General features: G+C 42.8%; 1 protein-coding gene across 4 annotated transcripts; it reads right to left on the bottom strand.

The window, feature by feature from the left end:
- Positions 1–249: 249 nt before the first annotated feature.
- PLEKHS1 (pleckstrin homology domain containing S1) lies at positions 250–25,005 on the bottom strand. Of its 4 annotated transcripts, none has more exons than XM_059398634.1 (13): positions 24,853–25,005; positions 23,121–23,167; positions 14,736–14,824; positions 14,509–14,615; positions 13,799–13,933; positions 11,966–12,041; positions 10,997–11,116; positions 8,978–9,103; positions 7,801–7,907; positions 7,117–7,323; positions 6,305–6,406; positions 4,783–4,918; positions 250–2,350 (listed from the first exon to the last, which is right to left on the bottom strand). In XM_059398634.1, the coding sequence occupies exons 2-13, from the start codon at positions 23,146–23,148 to the stop codon at positions 2,171–2,173; spliced, it is 1,413 nt and encodes a 470-aa protein (XP_059254617.1). In that variant the 5' UTR covers positions 23,149–23,167; positions 24,853–25,005; the 3' UTR covers positions 250–2,170. The 4 variants fall into 4 exon arrangements, with proteins under 4 accessions (XP_059254617.1, XP_059254619.1, XP_059254618.1 ...); XM_059398636.1 differs by having other exon boundaries at positions 7,159–7,323; positions 24,853–25,003; XM_059398635.1 differs by having other exon boundaries at positions 10,997–11,113; positions 24,853–25,002.
- Positions 25,006–26,180: the final 1,175 nt, after the last annotated feature.

Below are 26,180 nucleotides of genomic sequence, written 5' to 3'. Positions count from 1 at the left end.
CAAACATAATAGAAATGCCTCCCCCACATGGCCAACTGTGCTCCTGCTTCTCAGAGATGATTCTTACCGAACAAAACAGCATTGTCAAAGCAGCAGTTGCGTAACCAGCACTGAGCGTTCACTGAGTATCAGGCAGTGTCCTAGCTGCCGTCCACACTTCACCCATTTAAACCTCACGACAACCAGATGAGTTAGACATTTCTCTCTTATTAGGGTTGGGGAAATTTTGTATACACATATACATATATGTAAATACCAATAATTTATTTTTGTAAAAATAGGACGAAGTCATGCCTGCTGTTCTGCAACTTGCTTTTCCCTTTTTCTTTTTCTTTAAGATTTTATTTATTTATTTTAGAGAAAGAGAGAGAGCACAAGCAGGGGGAATGGCAGACGCAGAAGGAGAAGCAGGCTCCCTGCTGAACAAGGAGCCCGATGCGGGGCTCAATCCCAGGATCCTGAGATCATGACCTGAGCCAAAGGTAGACACTTAACCGACTGAGTCACCCAGGCACGCCGCAACTTGTTCCTGTCCTTTTACTATAGTGCAAACATCTTTCCGTGACTCACATGTAGAATATTTAACATCTTCAGAGGACCCAGGAAGTGGGATTCCCAGGAAGTCCACATAATTAAGCAATCCCTCAAGAATTTATTTTTTATTACAAAAAGTGCTGCAGTGAACATTACGGAACAATCTGGGTTGGGTGAGTATTTCCATTGGACAGATTTCTGGAAGTAGAAATAGTAAGTGAATCCACACACATCAGATCATTACGTTGTATACCTTGACCCGATACAATGCCATGTGTCAATGACATTTCAATAAAACTAGGGAGAAAGCAGAGTCTTCAATCCAGCTTAAAAAAAGAAACAGGAGGTAAGGATTTTTAGACAATCTGGATAACATATCTGTATTTGGATGTGTCTTCTGTCTGCTGAAGGTCTTTTCAAACCTCAGTCCAAAAACAAAGTGAAGATCAGGACATCTGTTTCTCAGATTCTTAGATTTCTTAGATTCTTGTTCTGCCACTACACAGCTATGAAACTGGGAACCACAGAGGAGACAGCTTTACTATTGTTCCTTTCTGACAGGCTGTGTTCTGTTAGTTTCAGGCCTACAACAGAGTGACTCAACAATCTTGTACATTACGCTCTGCTCACCACAGTTAAGTGTGGTCACCAAACTGTATTATTGTGGTATCAATGATTTGATTCCCCAGGCTGCGCTTTCCATTCCGGAGACTGCCTTATTTGATAACTGGAAGTTTGTACCTTTTATTCTCCTTTGCCTACTTCTCTGTCCCCTCCTTCTGTCTGGCCACCACCATTTTGTTCTCTGTATTTATGAGCCTGTTTCTGTTTTGTTTGTATTAAACGTTTGGGGCCTTGATGTCTTCTGGCACAAAATGACAACGTGGTAAGATATATTTCCTGAAGCCTCCTTATGCTCTAACATTTCCAGATTTGATTAGTCCTTTCACGCTCTGCCTCTGTTTTCCTGTTTATGAAAAAGGACTTGATGTTTTTGGCCTGTAGGATCAATTACTGTATCAATTAGTTAAGACTTTTCCAAACTCAGAAGTGTTAAGTCATTGCCTTAATTCCTTGTAGAGAAAGCAGATCTTTACTGTATATGACCTGAAATTGCTTTGACTTCTGGAATAGTTACTGGGTCTTTAAGAAAACAAGATAATTATTGAGTCCAAGAGGCGACTCTGCCTGGCATTTTGGACCAAGGGCATGACAAGGAGCAGGAGGTGTTTGGGAGGACTGATATGATATTACATCTCTCTGGAACCTTGCCTTCTTGGAATGAGCATTTCCAACCGTATGTTCCCAACCGAGAAGGGATTACGTGGGGGTACCGCCTCAGAGAGCACACCATGTTCATCTTAGATGAGGGACTTACCCAGTCTCGGTGGTGTGTGGGACAAAGTCTGAGATATTAAGGCCTTCCATTTCCTCTGTGTTCCACAGTCATTACCACCCTTGGCCCTCTCAACATCCCGGATGCAAATAGCCAGAGAGGGGAGTTATCCCCGCGGTTGAGATGTAGATGCCGAAAATCAGAGAGCTGGGTTAACTTGCCTCGTCTCACACAGCGGTGAGGGGCAGAGCCCCTGCAGAGTCCAGGGACCCTTTCGGCTCCTCTGCGGGTCTTGGCCTGTTACTCTCCACTTCCTTTGCACTGACCCTTTCTAATGGCCGGGCTCCTCTTCAGTGTCTTCCCGGGTCCAGACTTATCCAGTGGATAAGGTATGCCATGCTCACTTTTTAAGGAGCACGTGCAGGAGTCAGCATGAAATTTCTCCGAATTTGGGATCCGGCCGATGGTGAGTTTTATTTTCTAAAACACAAGAAAGAAGGAAACTCAATGACTAAAGATTATCCTTATGATTGTTTGTCCTCAGTCTGTCCTCAGTAACACCCTCTGATGCTGGTTTTGAAGAAAACCCTACCATGAACCACAAAATCTGGCCAGAGGAGCCACGATGACTTACGTATTCAGGTGGAGGATGGATTTTACTCTCTGGCGGCCGCCAGCCTGAGCCTTTAGGGTAGACCCGATGGGCCCAGTTGTACCACTGGGTAAAAGCCTCTTGAAACTAGAAAATCCAGATGAAACCATAAAAAACCAGCACAAACAAGGCTGGACAAGCCCCGGACAAGATCAGGGGGAAATTAAAGTTTGATGTGTCTCCCCTATAATCTAGCATCTCCTCCTTTCTTTATTTTATACACACCCCTTCCCTCCAACCCTTTAAATCTCACATGGCCTCCTCTCCATGTCCCTACCCTGTCCTCAACCCAACCTCCTCGTCTCTCAACTGTAGCCCAACAGGAGGGAAAGTGAATAGGATCAGTCCAAAAGCTCTAAAACAGTTAGGGCCCTTGGCTGCCTCTCCTTTGGTTCCACACATCCCCCTCCTTCCAACATTCTTTTCCCTTCCAAGGACCAGCTATTTGAATTTTTAAAGAGAACTGGGCATCCACTTTACCATAAACAATAGTCAGGAATGGGAGGGGGGATGGGAAAGTAGAAGTCTTTGATCTCCCAGATAAGCATGTTGGCGAATGTCCCATATTTCTCCATAACATCTAATTGTTATCCAGTAGAGAGGGACAGGCAAAGTCAGCACAGGAGAAATGCTGTTGTCGCCTCCCACACAAGATGCTTCACAGTCTAGAAAGGAAGTCTTGGAACTCTGTAGTCAGGAGTGCCCAAGTGAACTTGCTGCATTTGCTCCCCAGAAAACCCTTCTCCACACCCCTGCCCGTTTTTTGGCTTCAGAGCTGATGCCTAGCTCTTTGGGTCAGAGTACTGTTTGGTAACATTCACAAGATTATATTGAACACTTGGCTGCAGAGTAGGTTTCTGGCCAAGGAAATATATTATAGTCCCCTGATTGTTGGACTGAGCACCTCACATCTACTTCTTTTCCAAACTCCTTTCCAGTCTTCAAAACCCAAGCCAGACACCCCCTTCTCTGAGACGCCTTTCTGGTCTTCCTCAGATAGATTCACTCCTTTTCCCTCTCTGTTCCCATGGCCCTCTGTTCACATCTTAAAGCACACACTGTACTGTAACTAGCACATGACATGCCTATTTGATCCATAATATGTGAGCTCCTTAAGCTTTGGCTGAGGCCATTTATGTAGCTCTAGGACTTAGCCCGGGATCCAGCATAAAGGAAGTAGTCAGTCAATGGTGAATGAGTGACTGAAGGGAGGAATGAGTCCTTGCCCTGCCACTAACTAGTTATGTCCCTTAGATAATTCCCTCACCCTTGCTGGATTTCCCCATTTAGAGAGTATGGATATGTTTTTTGTTTAACCAAAGAGGTTATTGTGTAATGCAGAAGAGATAAGAATTGTAAACCCTGGAAGAAATTGGAGAGGTCATCTAGCACAGTGGTTTTCAGGAATTTTAAGCCAAGGAAACGTTTCTTCCGGGAGAGCTAACAGAGCTCGTGTAGGAGCAGATAAATGACAAATGTAGATCATTCTTGTTAAAGTCTTATATGCATACTGTCCCCTTCTTCACCTCTTCCTCAAGTTCTTGTCTCTTACGGGCCCAAGGATCACAAGTTGAAAACCAGCTATCTCACTGTAGAGAGACAAAGGTGAAGCCCAGAGAAGAAAATGATTTTCCCAAGGTTATGTGGCATGTTAGAAATAAACATAGGCCGGGGAAGGAATTTGCCCCGCCGAACCAGCACCCACAGGCAGAGCCATGGGGAGCCTTTTGAAAACATACATAGTTAATACACACTCTTCCAATAACTCTGTGAGGAAGATATGGCGAGGCCAATTTCTGAGTTAAGGAGCCTGAAGAGTTAAAAAGGGGACCCTGGCCAACATGCCCCAGCCAATAGTTGGAGAAGGAAAAGCAGTAAACGCAACAGAGTGTCTAGTGTGGGCCAGTCCCATTTGTAAGCATGTGATACCAATTATGACAGTTAATTCTCCAACAATGAGTATGAGCCTTACCCCCAATTTTGCAGAAGAGAAAGTTGAGGCACAAATTGGCTAAAGGAAATGGAACACACACCCTGAGCCAATGGGATTCCCTTGCAAGCTCCTTCCACCACCTCATGCTGTGTCTGAGGTCTCCACAGTCTCCTACCCCTGGCCCTCTCCAAACACTCCTTTATATGAAACAATTTTGAAAAGCTTCTAAAATAACATTCTGTTATTTGCAAGTATTTGTATGCACTGTTTAGGCTCCACCCAAGACCTTGGTCTTATTCCTGGCCAGGGCCAGGCAGCAGGACTCACCTCCTTCTGGACAGACCGGCTGAGAAACAAGGAGGCCTCGTCCAGACCATGGGGCTTCAGGTCGTTCACGGCCAAAAGATGATCTCCGTGAAAAAATAAGCATCCCAGGCGCGGGGGGCCTTGCCACTGAGCCACACTGCAATGAGACACGGCATTCAACTCAAGTGTGAGACTGTGCCCGCAGGACACAGACTAGGGTTCCCTGATGACCATCACCAGCTTCTTAAGCTATTGTGCACCACATCTGACGCAGACAAACTCCATTTTCTTTCGGAATATTCTCTCATCTGTCACTACTGTTGGACCCGACCCTTCTTCCAAAACCAACTCTAATCATAACGTCTCTACATAGTCCTCCTACATTCCCCTTCCTTTAATGACTCTCCCTGCCCCCGGACTTCTATTGCACGGTGGGAACACCCATTCCTGGTATATTTAAATCACATGCATTTTATATTTGCTTGTTTATGTGACTGTCTTTTTCACCAGGCTATGAGACCCCAGAAGGATAGCACTACCTTCAAAAAATATTTTTTTACAGCCACTTAACTCCAAATAAACAGAAGATGTTTAATAGGTATTTACTGAGGGTGCCTGGGTGGCTCAGTGGGTTAAGCCGCTGCCTTCAGCTCAGGTCATGATCTCAGGGTCCTGGGATCGAGGCCCGCATCGGGCTCTCTGCTCAGCAGGGAGCCTGCTTCCCTCTCTCTCTGCCTGCCTCTCCATCTACTTGTGATTTCTGTCTGTCAAATAAATAAATAAAATCTTTAAAAAAAAATAGGTATTTACTGAAAGGGAGCACGTGATGATTACATAATGACTATCTAATGAACAATACATGAATGGAGGAATGAACAAGCCCAGGCACAGAGAAGTCAACGGTTTTAGTCAAGTATTTACGGAACCTCTGAGATTGTTAGGAAATTTGAAAAGTGGAAGATTGCGTTTCCTGCCCTCTTACAGAACTTGTCACCCCTTTACATTAAAGGGGTTTCTTCCCTTGTAAAAATGTAATCCTCCACCCAAACAAATTGCAAAGGTTTTAAATCAAAGGTCTAGAATCAAATAAACAGTGCTGATTTTAAGAAAATTCTCTCTTTTGCTTCTGTCCCTGACCAAGAGGTGTCTGGAAGTCTTTGACCTTGGTCCTACCTTTTCTTTTAGATCTTAGATTCTTGTTGACTTTACACACTTCATTCATTTATCCCATAGTCATTGCTCAGTGATTAATGACTTAAGAGTCATTGCTCAGAATGATTTCCCTGGACCATACCTATTCATTTCTGCTTTTCTTTACCTTCCAAGTATCAGAAACTTGCTGCTTACTGGACTTTTGGGTCCTCCTATCTGCAACCCACAGCAACACCCTTCTTTCTGCCTCTAACCAAAGACCTTTGGTGATAACAGCAACACTACCATCCAAGCTCTCTGTTTTGCCACATACATGGTTTCAAGATACAATTGTTGTCTCCCGATCTTCCCACCCCATTTATAATCAAGAACCCTCAGATCTCACACCTACCATATCTGACCTGCGGCTTCTGTGAGAGTGAGATAATTGATGATGTCGGAAGGAGAAAGGAACACATTTAGTTTCTCCACTTGGCCTTCATCAGGGATGTTACTATGAGATAAAATGTTTGTAAAAGTCACATCAGGCCATAGTCTCTGGTTCTGAACTGACTTCCTGAGTAGACTTTGCCCTCTTACATCTAAGATGGTATTTTCCAGTTAAAGATTGTCCCCCAAATTTGCAGAATATGAATTTAAGTTACTCATTAATGCCCTCCCTACCCCTCTTGGAATGTGGTGTGCATGGCAAACAGTAGAGTAAAAAATGGACTAAGTTGATAATGTATTACATCTATCTGCTCATTTCTCCATTGGAAATGATTCATAGAAAAGACAATGGAAAGAGTGAAAATGGAGAACAATCTCATCAAATACTCTTGGCATCACTTAAAGCCTATCACTTCCCCCTCTTATTCTATAACCAAACATCATGCAACCTTTGTGCTCATAATTTTAACTGTAGACATTGGGGGACATGCTACCTAGGTTCAGCGTGATCCAAAGCTCCAGGGCCTGAAATACTAGTCAAGGGAGAATTTTTAGAAATATTTGAAAATGCTACCCATAGCCCAGGGGACCACTTTACTTCTAGCTCTGTTACTCACTGTCCTTGGCCACCACATCAGTGAAAAGGGGAAGCTGGTCAAAATGTTGGCTGACTTGAAGATTTTTAGGAATTACTTTAAAATTCGAATTCTGAGTTAAAAAAGGAAAGCTGCCTTGCTCTAAGGGCCCATAAAGTTTTAGAAATTAGAACTTTACTTGATTAGAATAGATAATTGCACAACAGTAAGCGAGGCCAACCCCTTTATGTCATTCACGGTCTGTGCTTCCATATTGGCAGGTGGAAGACAAGAGTCACTTTGTGAGTCTTGTTCTTGTAAGTGAAGTCCCCCGTTCTGGATCTCAGGAAGGGCCTGGGATTCCTTGTTGCTATCAGCAGTCTTGTCGGACGTCTCTCTGAAGACACTACAGTATGAGAAATTAATACAATACCCTTTTTCAGCAGGTAAAAGTTTACAACTTTCAATGGTCTGTGAATCAGATTTCAGTAGCTAGGAGGCTTGTGAAAACTAACAAGGTCTTCAAGTATGCCTAGCCTTCAGAATCACAGAATCAAAACTTGACAGACTTTTCTTCTGAAAATGGAAATGGCGTCAAAATAATCCTTGACATTGGGAGGACTTAAAGCGCAGAAGGGAGAATGCAAGCATACATTCAGAATAGAAAATAAGTTCCCCAGGAGATAGAATATGGTCTGAGGTGATCACTCCATGGTTTTCAGGAGGCAGAGAAATCATTCTCATGTCTTCTTGTTTTGAGACTATGGAATAATGGAGTGACTTGGTCTATGGCAATGCTTTTGAATTAATATGTCAACAGTAATGGTTCTAAAAGAGTGCATTGGTTAAAAATCAGTTTTAAGAACATGGCAATTTTACATACCAGGATTTCATTGACATGTAGTGATTCTCAGTTGTCTCGGAGAAGTGGTTTAGACTGTCAGCCTCGGCAGATTCACCAGAGTCATTGGAAGCAATAAAAGTATTCAACTGCAGACAAGAAGAATGGACGTAAACACAAGTCTACCAATAGCCAGGGACCTCTTAAACCTTCCACGATGGCCCTGGGCCCTGAAATGGTAAGTATATCCCCTATGGGATGAACAGTGGCGTTCATTCTAGGAGACTGAACTCGGAAAGCCTCTCCAGCTTCAAGTCTGTTTCCTCCTCCTGGATTCCCCCACACTCCCAATACAGCGTTTTATTGGACTGCATTGCTTGACTGCATTTATTTTTCTGTTTCATCACTAGGCACTTAATGAGATGAACTCTTTTTCTCAGCCGGTGCAACTGGAGGACCCTGTCACCTGGCTGGGCCAGACTCCCACACAACACAGGGCTGCAGGGAGCTGCAGAAGTCCTAGAAATACGTCCTCCCCAACCCCAAGAGGCTCTCCACGAACCAACCCCTCATGACTAAGTCATTGGGGGGAATGGTTGATCCAGAACCCTGAGGGCTTTTAGCTGCCTGCCTAACAGATTCATCATGAACCCATACCTGGAAAAATCAGTTTTTCTGCTGTTCCCCCATAAATGGTGGACTTCCAGGGCCGGCTTTCAGGCCCCTGGCTTCACCTGGACGGCACCTTTGCCCTCTGGCCTGACGAAGCTGTGTTCAGGCTTTGTGAGGTCCCACAGCCCCCTCTGACCTCCTCGCCTTTGCCCATGTATCTCCTCCTTCTCTGAACTTCTACTGCACAGTTTTGTACTTAATTTGCAGGGGCGGGTAGGGGGATCTTTTTACTAATGGCCTTTTAGCTTAGTTTTACCAGCCTTACTAGCTCAGTTTTACGTGGTCTTCTGTCTGGAAATCACCTCCCCTGCCTTCCTTCCCTCGTGTACTCCATGCATTTTCTGAGCATCGCTCATCAGCACGGAGCCCTTTCTGTCTGGTCTCCTGGGCGCTCCTATTCAAGAGTCAATACTGTGACACATCACCTGTGCCCCATTCATTGCTCTGTTCCACAGAAGCCCGCCTAGTCCCCCAGGAACAGCAGACAGACAGGGCCCAGCAAATATCTGTACAAGGAATGAAGGGTTAATGGAAGGAGGGGGGTTACCTCTGAAAGAATGCTTCGAGGACTAACATAATAACTCTCTTCTTCTGTATCTTCTGTAGTCTCTGACAAGAAATCATGTAGTAAATGGGCTTGTCTAAGTCCTGGAGAATTTTTTTCCATTAAATGCTGGATAAAGAGATGAAGACAGAATTAATTATTTTCTTTCTTTCTCCCTTTCTCCATCTTTCTTTCCTTCCTTCATTCCTTCCTTTCTCTCTCTTTCTCTCTTTCTTTCTCTTCTTTTTGCAGGAGACAGAATTAAGCCATATGCTCTTTGGACAAGCCATCCTAGATTAATTGGGTTGAGAAGATCAGAGGATCTTCCAAGGTTACAAGAAGAAGCCCACACAACTCGAACTTGCCTCTTGCATCTGGATCACCTTGGTGATATAAAAATATAAACCCATCTTTCCGGCTTTCTCTACAATTGGGATCTGTAACTCAGAACAAGTGGTTCACTCTGGCAGGGCTGGGGGAGTTTGGGGGAGTGGTGTTCTAAGGCACTTAGCTCTGCTATGGAGGCCCCCACCGCACCTACTAGTTTTCACCCAGTGCCATCTGAGAAGGTAATTAGACCATGGTCAAGGCACCACACCTTCCCCTCTTCCTGCTCAATATTCCTCTTTTGTGTTCTGCTCACATACTTCTATTGTTTCCATAGAAATGGAATTTGCTCATGTTGATCATGTGATAGCATGAATTATAGTCTTCAAGGTAATGTAGGTTCAACCAGTTACCACCTTCCCTCCCCAGCAGATACAGGATAGTCTACTAAAGTAGCTGCTGTGCATGGCAGGAGAATTGTTCTAAGTACAACTTAATTCTTCTAAGAACAATGCCTGGGAGCAGGGGGTTTTGAAAAGGTCTTGAATGTGTTCTAAGAAGTCCTTGAAGGGAAGGGATTCTAAAAACATAATCCTTTCAACTGTGTCCATTTCTCTGGTGCCAAGATCATGAAGCCAGACCATGCTGAGCTGGGGGTGAAGAAGGGTTCCCACTTAGTTTGGGCAACAACAAGCCCCAACAAGGCAGACAGTACTTGTAACTGGAGCTGACTGAAAATCCACGGAGTTGGAACACAGTGTGTGAAAAGGCAAGACAACCCCCAACGTTATCTTTAGGGAGAGGGGTATCGTGCGTGAAAAACAAGAGGTATTTACTGAAAAGAGTTATCTTTTGCAACCCATTTCCTGCAGATACCAAATGAGGTGTTTGGCCTGGTGAATTTGATCCACTATAGAAAGCTTTTAAAATAGTTGGAGAGCTCCCAGCTAAATAGAACAGGAGCTTATGCTGAATTCACACATGCTGTGTACCCAGGGAGAAGGGAAAGTCAATGGTTACATCTCTGAAGGACAAATGGTATCCATGGCAGAAAAAAAAGCAAGCAAACAAACAATTACTCAGCCCACTTATCCAGACTTGGGAAGATTGCAAATCTGAGCAAAGCAGAGAGTATAATCACAAATCACTTTCAAGGGCCAGGTGTATTTTTTCTCCTCAAATGGATTTCACTAGAAAGAAAGATGAAGTCACAGGCACACACACACACACACACACACGCACACACAGGGAAGCAAGACTGATCTGAGTAAGTGAAGGAAATTAACAAGAACCTCGGTGTTCCTTCCCCCAGAAGTACAGATGATAGGGCAGAAAACCAAGTGGTGTTTCAGGAATCTTTTCACAGAGGTACTCTGTGCCCTCTGTGTGAAAGGGAGGAAAAGGCTGGCAGCCAGACTTTTGGTTAGCTGGAGGGCTCCCCAGCTCCCATATGTGGATGCAGGGCGAGGGGCACCCAGAATGAATGAGTACCTTTCGAGGTAGGCAGAGCAAGCGGTAAGGCTCATTGTGGTACCAGAAACAGACTGAACATAAGACCATCACCAGTGATAAGAGTCATTCTTATGGTGGGTTAGGCTTAGAGCAAAGTGTCAGATACATTGGTAAGACTTCGGAAGCATCAGCGGATCCCCAGGCAAGGCGTCCTGAGAGAGAGAGAGATGGGAGTCTCATTACCATGTCTGGAAGACTGTTTCTTGGTGTGGTGGGGCCAACAGCCTCTGATGTGCTAGGAGAACCAAGGAGAGGGCTGGGGTCTGAAGAGGGCCTTTTACCGCCCAGTGAGAATTTCTCCTGCTTATGGAAAAGGAATATTGCAGTCAAGATTGATCTCTTCCCTGGAATTAAACAACAGCCTTGTGGCTGGGCTTCCTACCTCCCGTCTTTTACCACGAACATGTTTACCCCAGCCCGCCTTCTCTCACTAAGACACGACGCAATCCTGCCTCTCTGCAGTTTCCAAACCTTTGAGGGCTCCCAGCCTGGTCTTCAGATGCCCTGAGTTTCCCTAGACCTGCCTTTCCAAACCGACACCCACCCCTTGGCTCTAATCATGTGATTCTACTCAGAGACGCGTCTCAATTTTCTTCCTCCTTGGCCTCTGCTTTCTTTGTCAGCATCAAAGAACTTAGAAAACACGTCAAAACAATGCCTAGAGACTGAGTTTCATTTATAAAGGTCTGCCCTAAGAAAGGACTTGTGTAAATTCGTGAAGGTTCTTGGGAAGTAAATGAAACACTTAAACCTGTTAGCCTTCACATGACAGAGATATTGCATTGAAAACGCAAGAGATAGGAAAAAGCATTTTTACAGAAACCGCCCTAGACATAGTCATTCAAAAGGTAGCCGTTATGCACCCAGCATAACAATGATGGAAAATACTCTAGTTTTGGCGACTCTTAATAAAATGCCACAGTTCCCCTTTACTCCTCCGGCCCCAGTAATGAAGACCTGAAGTGTCTTGCAAGACACAAAAGTATTTCTTCCTATTGTTACTCATAAAAATGACAAGGATGTACATTCTCCCACTTATTTATTCCCCATATTAGGGCCAGTGGCTGAGGAGGAAAGGAAAAAGCTACCATTGTTTCCTTGTGAAAGAGGGGGTGCTCGTGTGCCTCAGCGTTTCATGAGGGAGGGAGTCACCTGTGGGCTGTGGCGTGCTGTCTCTCCCCCGAGGCAGAATGATGACACGAAGGAGACCCAGTCTTTAATCTTCTCCCTGTTGATAGGAACAAACTGGCAGCCGGTGTGTGGCAACAATAGCACCTGTGTTCCTTTTGAACCAGAGAAGGGTTCTGTTATTAAGGTCGGAACAGGCAGTGGGAGCAGGTACCGGGGAAATAAAGATTTTTTTCTGAAGTAGCTTCAGTGACCCACGGACTCCTTACCGCCTCCACGCTTGTGCACTAGAATTAATCTTCACGCCGCTTCTGTGAGGCGAGCGCAGGGAAATGGGGGAAAACGCTGGAAAATAATGGTAATAATCACAGGGTTGGGAGCTCTTGGCTTTGACACTGATTTCTTTTGTGCTCTTAAGCGAGCCCCTTCACCTGTCAGTGCCACTTTTGTGTAGCTATTCTGGTATGCCTCCCGTCGGGGAAGGCATGTGTTTATGAAGAATGGGTTTGAATGCATTTATATAAATCACATCATCTTTTCTATTGACTTTTCACGACAATGTAAAAAGAGAGCCTTTGGCCTTGGGCTTCACCTGCAACAGATCAAGGGTCTTCATACTTTGGGCGTTCGCTACCTCCCCTGACCCTGGCCTTCCTGCAGGGGCAGATGACCATCTATAAAGGATCCATTAGGCACTTTGCTAGCGCCAGGAGCCCCTCTTAAAAACTGAAGACCCCCCGGGGCATCTGGGTGGCTCAGCTGGTTAAGCCACTGCCTTTGGCTCGGGTCATGGTCCCAGAGTCCTGGGATTGAGTCCCACATGGGGCTGCCTCTGCTCTGTGGGGAGCCTGCTTCTCCTTCTCCCTCAGCCTTTCCCCATCCTTGTGCTCTCTCTCTCTGTGTCAAATAAATAAATAAAATCTTAAAACAAAAACAAAAACAAAAACAAAACTGAAGACCCCCTCAGGGAGGAGTACTGCCCCTCCCTAACATAGGCGGCTTGTATAGTTGTTTGTGAATTTTTTTTTTTTTAAGATTTATTTATTTATTTAAGAGAGGGAGAGAGAGGGAGAGAGCGGGTGGGGGCCGGTGGGAAGAGGCAGAGGGAGAGGGGGGACAAGCAGACTCCTTGCTCCACAGGGAGCTCATTCTCACAACCCATGAGATCGTGACCTGAGCTGAAATCAAGAGTCGGACGCTGACCCAGCGGAGCCACCCAGACATCCCTGTGTGTATTGGGTCCTTTCACATGAAGTGCATCTGGGGTGATGGTGATAGGGGTATGGGTTGAATTGTGTCCCCTCAAAAATTTGGATACTGAAGTCCCAACCCCCAGTACCTCAGGATGGGACCTTATTTGGAAATCGGGTTGTGTCGTTGTAGCTGTGATTAGTTCAGATGACATCGTACTGGCCGCCTAATCCAATAAAACAAGCGTCCTTGTAAAAAGTTTGAATGCAGAGACACACACTCAGGGAGAATGCTCTGTGAACCTTAGAGTTCTGCCACCACGAGCCCAGGAACTACCAGAAGTTAGGAGAGACCTGAAACAGACCTTCCCTAGGACTTCAGAGGGAGCATGGCCCTGGGACAGCCCGATTTCAGATGCTTAGCCTCCAGAACAGTGAGACAATACATCTCTGTTGTTCTAGGACACCCAGTTTGTGGTCCTTTGGTATGGCCGTCCTAGGAAACGAATACTGGGATTTTTCAAGATATTGTCACAAATGAGGAAGACTATCAAGATGGTCTTGAAGGGTGTAGCCATGGGCTTCTGATCAAAGGGTGTTTCATTTGTCTGTGTGTCTATTTTTTATTGGGCGCACAGGAAGCACTCTGTGCTGTCTTACGACTTACCTGTCCTGCCCAATGAGGAAGTATTCCCTGTTAGTAGTTCGTATGGACATCACCTCATCAGGGAGACATTTAAACATCTTCTGTACAGATTGCATTTTTTCCTGGCCATGTATGCCAACTTCTACACTGGAATTCCTGTCAGATACAGACACAAAGTGTTAAACAGATTCGAACATAAAGACTAGCATTACATATTAGGATTCAAACTGAATAAAATTTAGATCTGTTTGATCAATGTCTGATCATTTCAGAAAAGACGTTTAGATCTGGTTCAGCACCGATAGAGAATACTTTCCTCAGCCTCAAACTTAATTCAGAGATTCTTTTTCTGGTTGGAGACTTTGTTTTACAAAGTATCATGTTTTCTACTTTTCTTTTTGTACAAAATTTCTGAAAGCAAAGACAAAAAAAAGCCAACCTAAATACTTTTTAAAAATCCATGTTGAGTTTATGAAGTGATGATTTTATCAGCCCTCATCCATAAATTAAGTGAATCAAAATCTTTTGTCACTAGATGCTTATTGAGTAATAACTTATGAACTATAATATACAATACAAAATAAGTATTTTGCTACGTTTTACTCAAAAATGTTCCTCATTTTAGCTTCTTTTCAGCAAGAACTACTGTTGAGTGTGAAGCCTTTGGTTCTTTCAATGATTTAAATTTCAATTTGCAGGCAACTTGTTTGTTTTCTCAATTGGATACACACCGGTCGATTTCAATGGACCCTCTGCGATGCTGGTCTTTGTAATAGGAAAGACGAAGGCTCCTTTCCCCACTCTTGGAAAGAATGAAATACCGCCTTTTCCAAGAAGACTGAAAAAAAAAAAAAATTGAAACCATTTTGCATCTTAGTTAAATCTCGGAAGAAAAGAAAGGATTTTTAAAATGCTCACAAGCCTGTAGGAGGCCTGTTAAATCATGGTGCACACTTACAGCAGAGAAGAAAAGCTGAGGAGGTGGGGATTTAATAAAGTAATCTTGTTTGCAGACTTCATTTTCATAATAAAATGCCAATGGTTTGCCTAATAAAAGAAAGTGAACAGATTCAGTTTGTTCCCTGTAAATTCTGGAAACGAGAACTGCTACAATCAGAAAACACTATTTACCTCTGGAAAGGTCTGCGAATTATTCAGTTATGGGAAAGAACATCTCTAATAGGGCCAGGAAAACAAAGAAGCCAAAGGACCACCAGGGTTCCTCTTCCTCGTCCACAATCAGGACCTTCCTTCAGAAGACATGTGGAAGCTCCTTAATGTCTAGCTCTAGCGTCTGGGGGCACCTTGCTGGCTCTCTAGCTGTGAGCCAAGGTTTGTCTCTACTCTTGGAAGAACCAGGCTGAGGAGCCGGGTAATTCTGCCTTGCCTTGGCTTAGCAAACAAAAGCAAAACCACCTGCTATTGAAAATGAGGTGGTAGAGTGGTTAGTTAAATCACAAGGTTTCCAAAATGTTAACTGCTTCTCAGTAAGTCCTGAAATGTATAGGGTCTTTTTTTCCCCTGTATTTTCAAAAATGTCTTCCAGAAATCTGCACTATTTTTATTATTTAGAAAAACATAATGTTGTTATAATAAAATTTATTTAAAAAATTAAAAAGAGCTTGGTTTTGCTTTCACATCCAGGCTGTTCTAGTTTGTCCTTGATTTTTATAAAAGACAGACTTTACTAAAGAGTTAGAGCTTTTATATTAAGTGGAAACAGAGTCAGGATTAGGTAGCACAGTTGATGGGGCTATTATGCTATAGTCGATCTAGTAATTCTTTTTTTACACTTTTTTTTAGAATGGTTTTTTTTTCTTTTAAAATTTTATTTATTCATTTGAGAGAAAGAGGGAGCAGGAGCAGGAGCAGGGGGAGGGGCAGAGGAAAAAGCAGGCTCCCCACTGAGCAGGGAGCCCTGGGCGGGGCTCCATCCCAGGACCCTATGATTATGACTGAGCTGAAGGCAGATCCTTAACTGACTGAGCCACTCAGGTGTCCCTTCTTTAACATTTAAAAAAAAAATTTATTTATTGGGCACCTGGGTGGCTCAGTCATTAAGCATCTGCCTTCAGTTCAGGTCATGATCTAAGGGTCATGGGCTCTCTGCTTCTTGCTTCTCCCTCTCCCTCTGCCACTCCCCTTGTTTGTGTTCCCTCTCTTGCTGTCTCTCTCTCTCTCTCTCTGTCAAATAAATAAATAAAATCTTAAAAAAAATAAAAAGTTTATTTATTTAAGTAATCTCTATATCCAACTCAAATTCATGACTCTGGGATCAAGAGCCCCATACTCTGGGGCACCTGGGTGGCTCAGTGGGTTAAAGCCTCTGCCTTAGGCTCAGGTCATGATCCCAGGGTCCTGGGATCGAGCCCCACATCGGGCTCTCTGCTTAGCAGGGAGCCTGCTTCCCCCTCTCTCTGCCTGTCTCTCTGCCTACTTGTGACCTCTCTCTCTCTAAGGGGGAAAAAAAAAAAAAAAAAAAAAAAAAAAAGAGTCACATACTCTTCCAACTGAGCCAGCCAGGTGTCCACAGAATTGAGTAATTCTTAGGCAGCTGTCCTCACCTTGCCTCCCTCTCGTCCCTCTGAAGCAACTCTGTCTGCTCCCCATCCCTCATCCTTATACACACACTCCCCACACACACTGGAAAAGGAAGAGAAAAAGAAAAAAAGAGAAGGAAACAATATTGCTATTAGCTCCTCCTTAAAATCATCATGCAGCCTTGGATGAACACACGTTTATTTACTGAACAAGTATTTGTAGAGCACCTTGGATCACCCTCTCTCTATTTCCTCATCTGTAAAATGGAGACAATAGCACCGACCTTACAAATTTGTGGTGAGGATTGAAGGAGTTAATACATGGAAATCTCTCAGCACTGGGCCAGGCACACAGTAAAGCTCTGAAGAGTAGCTATTATTAATAATAGAGGAGGGGCACCTGGGTGGCTCAGTGGGTTGAGTTGCTGCCTTTGGCTCAGGTCATGATCTCAGGGTCCCGGGATCGAGTCCCGCATCGGGCTCTCTGCTCAGCAGGGGGCCTGCTTCCCTTCCTCTCTCTCTGCCTGCCTCTCTACCTACTTGTGACCTCTCTCTGTCAAATGAATAAATAAAATCTTTTTTAAAAAATTGTATTAAAAAATAATAGAGGAAACTTTAGCCTTTGTCATTTGCATGGTAAACCAGTCTCTCTTCTACCTATAACATAGGTGCTCTTTGGTGGTACTAAATTTAGAGGGTTCAAGGGGTGTAGGTATTTTATGAAAATTTGGAAGTCTCTAATAACATTGTATACAATTAGTTGAATCTTTTTTTTAAGGAGGGGAAGGGCAGAGGGAGAGAGGGGGAGAATCTCAAGCAGGGTTCATGTCCAGCATGGAGCCAGACGTGGGATTTGATCTCATAACCTTGAGATTATGACCGGAGTTGAAATCAAGAGTCAGATGTCCAACTAACTGAGCCACCCAGGTGTCCTTACAAGTAGCAGAAGCTTAAAGTAAACATCTGTGAAGACGTTGCCCAGTTTAGACATTCCCAGGGTGTCCCCAGTATTCACACGGACTACCAGTTTCAGGGCACAAAACCTCTGATAGTGTTTGTTGACCATGGCAATGGTACTGTTTTCTCCCGAACTGATGCTGAGGAATCACCATCTCTCACCCTTCCATCACCCTTATGGCCAGTCGATGATTAAATTATGCCTGTTTCACTTCCCAAATACTCTGGGACCCATCCCTATTTCCCTGTTCCTATCAGCACCACCTTCAAGATCTTCAGACGTTTCAGTATGTTTCAGTTCATGTGAATTCGAGAACTTTGCATGTTTTCCACTTACTGTTTCAGTAACTGTCCCGTTGGACCCCCTACTTCCAGTCTTGACATCTTCAAATCCATTCCTGACATACCCTTGAGACTAAACACCAAATCTGACTGATCTAGGGCTTTGGGCAAAGACAGAATAACAGAGACTGGGTCTACCAGACAGAAGATATAAAATAGTGGTTTTCAAGACACTGAGCATGGGCAGCTAATGTCACTGATCCCTAAGAGACAGGAAACAATCCCAGTAGGTCCTACAATCCCCTTGAGAGAGATTCCAGGCTACAGCACAGGAAAGGGAAACTGAGGTGGAACCAGGCAGATGGCTGGGTTGAGGAGACAGAGCTAAAGGTTCAGGGAGATCAAGGCACTAGGGCTCACAGGACAGAGTTCTGGAGAGGGAAGAGCTTCACACAGAAAGAATCACAGAAACATGCATCAAGTTCTTAAGTATTCAAGAGTATAAATCAATATGTGGGTGTGAGGAAACTACCCGAGGCCAAAGAACCACTAGAAAAGATTAGAGGGAACAGTGTCTGGTGCTCGTAGAGAACCAGAAGAATTAACTGTTCCCTCCAACCAGACTGATAACATTTATAATTTATGGGGCATTGGGTAGGGTGCTTCAAGAGGTCTTGACTCAGTAGTGAGGGATAATTATCTCTAGGCTGAGGACTGTTCCTTAAAAGGATCACATTGTTTCCAAAAAACTTAACTGCCTCCCAGGACAAAGCTCAAGGTTTGCTGAAATACAAAAATATGCAGCACCCAACATGGTCAAATTTTCAATGTCCGGCAATGAATCAGAGACTACCAACCACGCAAAGAGGCAGGAAAATCATGGCCTATAATTAGGAAAATAATTGATTGAAATGAACCTAGAACTGACACAGATGTTCCAATAACCAGAGAAAGCCATAAATACAGTTACTATAACTGTGCTTTATAGATATGAGAAATTAGGTAGAGACACAGGTGATATCAAAAAGATCCAAAGTGAACTTCTAAAGGTAAAGACTGCAATGTCTCATTAACAAACAGACAGACAAAAACACAGGACAGATGGCATGAACAGCAATTTAGTGCACGTGAAGACAAAGTATACTAGGGACTATCGACATGAATGCAGAGGAAAAAGAATAAAAAAACATTAACAGAGCAGCAGTGCACCGTGGGACAATTTCAATGGCCTACAATATAAGTAATAAAATCCCTAAGTGGGAAAGTGGACAGGAAAACATTTGAAGAAATAGTGCCAAAAAGTTTATAAACTTAAGGAAAATTATAAATCCACAGATCCAACGAGGTCAGGAACCCCAAACACAAGGTACATGAAGAAAATGGCATGAAAGCACGTCGCAATCAAGCTGCTCAGAACCAGTGATAAAGGAAAAAAATCTTAAAATCAGCTGGTGGGGGAGGGATGGTGGTGGTGTTTGGAATATGTACACAGAAGGAAAAGGAAAAAAAAATCTAAGATATTAGATTTCTCACCAGATACAATGCAAGCCAAAAAAACAGTGGAGCAACATATTTAAAGTACTGAAAGAAAAACACTGTCATTCAAGAATTCTAAATGCAGCAAAAATATCTTTCAAAAATAAAGGCAATTTCAAGACATTTTTCAGACATACAAAAGCTAAAGGAATTCATCAACAGGAGGCCTGCATTATAAGAAACATTAAAGAAGTCCTCTGGCTGGGGAAAAAAATGGTATCAGTGGAAGTCTGAATTTTATTTCCTCTTTTCCTTTTTATTTTCTTTTATTTTTAAAAATTAACATAGAATGTATTATTTGCTTCACGGATACAGGTCTGTGAATCATCAGTCTTATACAATTCACAGCACTCACCATAGCACATACTGGCCCCAATGTCCATTACCCAGCCACCCTATCCCCTCCCCACCCCCCAGGAACCCTCAGTTTGTTTCCTGAGATTAAGAGTCTCTTACGGTTTGTCTCCCTCCCCGAGCCCATCTTGTTTCATTTTTTCCCTCCCTACCCACGACACCCCATTCTAACAAAATCCTGCCATTTGCAAAGACGTGGATGAAACTAGCAAATGGAACTTATTTTGCTTAGCAAAAACAATTATTATATGATCTCTCTGATAAGAATTTTTTGGTAATAAATGGAGAAAGACAATTATCATATGATCTCTCTGATAAGAATTTTTTGGTAGTAAATGCTTTTTATTTTATTTTAAGATTTTATTCATCTATTTGAGAGAGAGAGTGAGAGAGAGCATGAGCAAGAGGTGGGGAGAGGGAGAAGCAGACACCCTACTGAGCAGGAAGCCCAATGGGGGTTCAGGATCTCAGGATCATGACCCAAGCTGAAGGCAGGCACTTAACTAAGCCACCCAGGTGCCCCTAGAAATCTGAATTTATATAAATAAACGAAGAACACTGAATGGTAACTGCGGAAGTAAATATTTGAATTGTTTTCTTATTATTTAAAACATTTAAAAATTCAATTGATTGTTCAACAAAAATACTAACAATATGTTGTGCAGGTTGTAGCATATGTGTAAGAAAAATACAGTTTCAATAAGTAAAATGTATGAAGGTCAGGAGGTAAAATTCTTATATAGTATGTTAATTGGTATAATATCACTTGTAATAAGATAGACTGTTATGTTAAAGATATACACTAACAGCCCTAAAGCAACCACTAAAATAACAAAACAGTTACAATCAATAAACCAAGAAAGGAGATGAATAGTATCATAGAAGTACTCAATTAGTTCAAAAAGGGGCAAAAAAGAAGAAAAAGGGGAACAAAGAAAAAAAAGAGACTAATATAAAACAACACTATAATAGACTCAAGCCTGATCATATCAATAATCACATGAAGTATACATATCTAAACAATTCAATTAAAAGAGATTAGTCAGATTGGACAAAAAAGTAAGATCCAACTGTATGGTACTTACAAGAAACATATTTAAAATATATAAAAATATATTCAAATACAAAAATTTTTTTCAATTTTTTTGGAAAATATTTTCAAGAAATATATTCAAATATTAAGAAATATATATTCAAATATTTAAAAAACAACTATATGGTACTTACAAGAAACATATTTAAAATACAAAGACATGAATAGGTTATAAATAAAAGGTCAGCGAAAGGACACACTATGCCAACAGCAGTCCAAAGAAAGCTGGGCTGGCTATTTTAACAACATATTTCAAAGCAAAAAAATATTACCAGGGATAAAGGTCTTTTTATAATGATAAAGGGGTCAATTAATCAAGAGGACATAACAATCCTAATTACATACCTAATAATAGAGCTTCATCATACATGAAGCAAAAACTGATAAAACAGCATAGAAAAATAGACAAATCCACAATTAGGGATTTCAATACCTCTCTCTCCATAACAGATAAAAAGAAATAGGCAGAATATCATAAATATATGCTGGACTTGGACAATTTGGACAGCATTATCAACAAACTCGTGCTGATTGATATTTATAGAACACTCAACGACAGCAGAATGAACACCTTTCTCAAGGGCACATGCAACACGTACCCAGGCAGGTCTTGTTCTGGGCCATAAAACCAGTCTCAACACATTTGAAAGGATCCAAGGTTTACAAAGTATATTTTCAGAACATAATGGAATCAAACTGGAAATCAGTAACAGAAAACTTTGGGGAGGGATGTATATGTTCATTATCTTGATTGCGGTGATGGTTTCCCAGGCATATACACATAGAAAAACTCATCAAATTGTACATTTTAAATATGTGCAGTTTATTGTATGCCATTTTCACCGCAAAAAGCTATTTCAAAAAAATACGACCAGCCTAAAATGCAAATCTAATGATGCCTTTATCTTGCTCAAAAGGCTACAAGGAGGGGCCCCTGGGTGGCTCAGTGGGTTAAATCCTCTGCCTTCGGCTCAGTTCATGATCTTAGGCTCCTGTGATCAAGCCCCGCATCAGGCTCTCTGCTCAACAGGGAGCCTGCTTCCTCCTCTCTCTCTGCCTGCCTCTCTGCCTGCCTCTCTGCCTACTTGTGATCTCTGTCTGTCCAATAAATAAATAAAGTTTAAAAAAAAAAAAGGCTGCAAGGATTCCTGGTCTTATGAGATCAAGGTCAGGCACAGTAGAGTGCCATGGCCTCATTCTCTACTCTCCCCTGTCCTACTTTCTACACCTGTTGTCCTTTGACACAGCCTGCTTCTAACCCACCCATTGCTTTTTGTTCATGCCACCCCTCTCTGCTGAGACGTGCCCTTTTGCAATCTCTTTTAAAACCCTACACATCTTGTAGGGTCCAGCTTCAATGTCTTCTCATAAAACCTCTCTGGACTCCCATAACTACTCGTATGCTTTTCCTCAGATCCCCATCCCATTTTATTTCGTGATTCCTAGCATACCCTGATTATTTGTGCTTACTCTCGTGTGTTTAACTTCCCAACAAAATTTATAAGCTCACCCAGAGCAATGATTCTATAACTTAATCTGTATAATCTCTAGAGTATGAAGCACAGTGACTTTACTAATAATAGGTGCTTTGAATAGGTATTCAAAACTATTTACTTCTAAGTTGATTTGGATAATTTGCTTTCTAAATTATTTCACTCCACACTCAGCTTTCCTAACTACCCACCTGCAATGAACCATGTTAACATGAACAAGGACCTTTGAGTAATATACCTTGAGCTACCTTTCTGACAACAATTTAGGCAGTTTCCTCAAGTGTGAATTTCCTACTAAATTACAAAATATGGGGTGCCTGGGTGGCTCAGTGGGTTGAGCCTCTGCCTTCAGCTCAGGTCATGGTCTCAGGGTCCTGGGATTGAGCCCCACGTTGGGCTCTCTGCTCAACAGGAAGTCTGCTTCCCCCGCCCCTCTGCCTACTTGTGATCTCTCTGTCAAACAAATAAATAAAATCTTAAAAAAAAAAAAAAAGAGGAGAAACAAGATGGGATTGGGAGGGAGACAAACCATAAGAGACTCTTAATCTCACAAAACAAACTGAGGGTTGCTGGGGGGAAGGGGGTAGTTGCTGAGGGTGGTTGGGTTATGTACATTGTGGAAGGTATGTGCTATGGTGAGTGCTGTGAAGTGTGTAAACCTGGTGATTCACAGACCTGTACCCCTGTGGCTAATAATACATTATATGTTATAAAAAAATTTAAAAATTAAAAAAAAGAATTAGGGTCGCTAGCATCCTTTAAAAAAATTAAAATAAATTACAAAATCCTCTTCAGTCTTTTCTGGGCTAGTGTTTGTTTCAGTAACATCTCCAAGCAACAGATGGAACAGCTGGTTGATGAAAATCAGAAAATGTCAAATTTCTAGACAGGTGAGCTCTTACAAAATAATGAACCCAATCCAATAGCCCCTGCCACACTCTCCATACCAAGAATCATTGTCCTAGAATGCCACCCCTTAGCCTCACTAAAACTGTCTTCTGGATCCTGGTTAGCTTGATGAGAATTGTTTGTCACATTCAATAGTTTTTTTTTTTTTTTTTACTTCGGAGAGTATACGCCCTGGGTACCTGGACTCTTCTGGGGTCTGGGTTCCATGATGGCTGTCTGTTCTCTTCTGTCAAAAGGAAGAGTGAAAGGCCAGTTAGTCCTCAAACAACAGTGTGCTTCACTGATGAGCCACTCGATCGTGGAGCCTCAGGGTGGTGCCCACAAATGTCGCTGTGATGAGTTATCAGCCTTCCGCTTTGGAAAGCTCCTGAGGCTGAGAGTCGCCACAGTGACAAGGACACATCCGGGCAACTTGTGTTCACCGAGGGGCAGTTCTGTGGAGGTGTTGGAAGGAGCCCTGTTCCCTGGACCTTCCTGCCCCATAAGGGACTGTGACAACAAAGTCCCTGCTAGAAACAGCACCAAGGAGGAGAGACAAAGGACAGGGCACCGGCAGGAGGCTATGGACCCAACGCAGCTGAGGAAGCCTGTCTAGCCAAGAGGAAGCATTAGATAAACCCTTCTCCATGCCAGAAACTTGCGTTCTCCAGAGGAAAATTCAAGAGCAAGGACCAGGGCATAACCCTGTTCTTTTAACCCATCTCAGGTGCCTGCCCGGCTCCGGGGGTGAAACTGACTCCCGAGAGCTGGAGCTCTTTCCTGGTAGCTGTGGGAAGATCCCTTGACCACCGTGGCACCCTGCGAGAAGGGGGACCCCACAGGGGAAGGGCCTGGGGGCAGGGGAGATCTTTCCAACCAGGGATGTGTTGGTGATCAGAGCAAGACTCAAAATAGCGGGCGGCATCAAGCAGGGCAGAGCCAGAGAAGTCCCAGGAAGTTGGGAGGAGGCCAAGGGCCCTTTATCTGTATTTTGCACGTTTTATATAGTACATATAACATATATAATACATATAATATGTATTAATGTATTAATATGTGTTAACATGCAAAAATTGTGTCAACCAACTCTAAGGCTCCTGATTAATAGTAGGCTGTTTGTGGTTTTGGGGGGGGAGTCAAAAGTTACCCGTGGATTTTTCCACTCTGTGGGGGGTCATCACCCCTAACCTCCATGTTGTTCAAGATTCAACTGTGTATGTATAGAAACACTGGATTTCCAACAGGACATATATTTCATATTACATGTATGAATTTCATATTACATATATGTAATCTATGTATACATACGTGAAATCCATTATATATGAAACCTATTATATAAATTTTGCTTCTATAACATAAGCAGAACAAGCATAAGCTTATGTTATAGAAACAAAATCCTACATTATATATGAAATCTCATTCAATTCATACATATATTTATAAAATACATAGATTTCACATATATTGTTCCATATACTACAGAACTACTTATACAATGATGTAGTACCCATTTTACAGATGAGAAACTGTTATCAGTGATACTAAGCAATTTGCCTTTGACCACATAACTAAAAAGAAGCGGAGCCAGAATTCTAACCTCAGAGTTGTCTGAACCACTTTGCTTTTCCTATTTAAGAAAGAAGAATTAAATCTCTTCATAGTTCGGATTGCATTTCTTGTCATTGCCCACAAACAAAAAAAGCCTTTCAGACTTATCTCCATGATCTATTCAGGAGAATCGACCCACCATCATTACCTATAACCTGTTTAACGTCATTTGGGATTTGATCGGTGTGATACCAAGCGGTCCTATTTCCTTCTGACTGTACAATTATGAACCAAGAACCCCAAACAGCAATTTTGCTCAATTAATATTTCAGATTACCACAGCCTTGAGAACCTAAAACATTCAAACCAAGCGGTACTTACTAGAAGCCGGGTGGTCGCTGGTTCAGTTCTCAGCAGAATGCCCCATCCGTCTGTCTCCTGACCATATCACTGTTCACTCTGAGCACTGACTGGTGAGGTGAAAATTAAATATAATCTGTTTGAAATGTAAACCAACAGGAAGTTCCTAAACTGCTACCTTAGGGAAGATTTTGTGCTGGCCTTTAGCTAGTGTGGAAGCTGATGGCCTAGGGGAAATCCCGGGCTTTCGTTTCTGTGGCTTGGCACAGAACTGCCCTTGGCATTCCAACTGTCTAGTATCAAAAAAATAAGAGCAAACAAATTTAAAAAAAAAAAACCCACAACCTTTGTTCACAATCACAGTGTTTCTTATTGAGAACAGTGTCAGCCTTGCCTTGACCTCGTACATTCAGTACTGTTGCAATAATGCCTTTGCTTCCCACCCATCCGTACCCTCCCAACATCCTCCGGGGAAGGTAGGGGAGATTCCTTTGTACCAGACAAGGAAACAAAAGCCTGACTTCAACACACTTGCACATGCCAAGGGTCCCCAGGACAATTTTCTTCTTCATCCATAACACTTGTCACCAACAGGGTGGCACAAGGCAGACTCTCCTGTGCAGGCACCCAACAACTCCTAAAAATAAAAGTTTTGCTCACTCTCCACCCCCTCTCCACTGCTTGTGTGCTCTCTCTCTCTCTCTCAAATAAATACTAAATAAAATCTTAAAAAAAAAAAAAAAGAAGTGTTGTTCACAAGAGGCAATGGCAGTCAAACTTCGTTGAAATTCTGTTTTTGCTTCCAGTGTACTCTTCTCATCTGGTTCTCTTCTGCTTTGTCTCTTTGTTGGCTCCTCTACCTGCATGCACAGTCTTCATTTCAGAATCCCTAGTTCCCTCCTTATACATTCCCCTCCTCTCTGCAAGTACTTCTTTTTTTTTTTTTTTTTAAAGATTTTATTTATTTATTTGACAGAGAGAAATCACAAGTAGACGGAGAGGCAGGCAGAGAGAGAGGTAAGGAGGCTCCCTGCTGAGCAGAGAGCCTGATGCGGGACTCGATCCCAGGACCCTGAGATCATGACCTGAGCCGAAGGCAGCGGCTTAACCCACTGAGCCACCCAGGCGCCCCTGCAAGTACTTCTTGATGCTGGGAATGTTGAGAGTCTCTTGAGAATTTAGCAAGATTCCTGTCTGACTGATGTGTGGCATTCAGTTGTTCAGGAACAGAATGGGGGGAGCTGAGGGGTGAGGTTCATTTTAGGTTAATGGTTTTATTTTACTTACTTACTTATTTACTTACTTATTTATTTATTTATTTAGTGCCAGGGAGTTACCACAGATAGACA

The sequence above is a fragment of the Mustela nigripes genome, chromosome 4 (genome assembly GCF_022355385.1).
Source record: "Mustela nigripes isolate SB6536 chromosome 4, MUSNIG.SB6536, whole genome shotgun sequence".
NCBI lineage: Eukaryota > Metazoa > Chordata > Mammalia > Carnivora > Mustelidae > Mustela > Mustela nigripes.
This window is presented reverse-complemented; position numbering and strand designations above follow the sequence as displayed.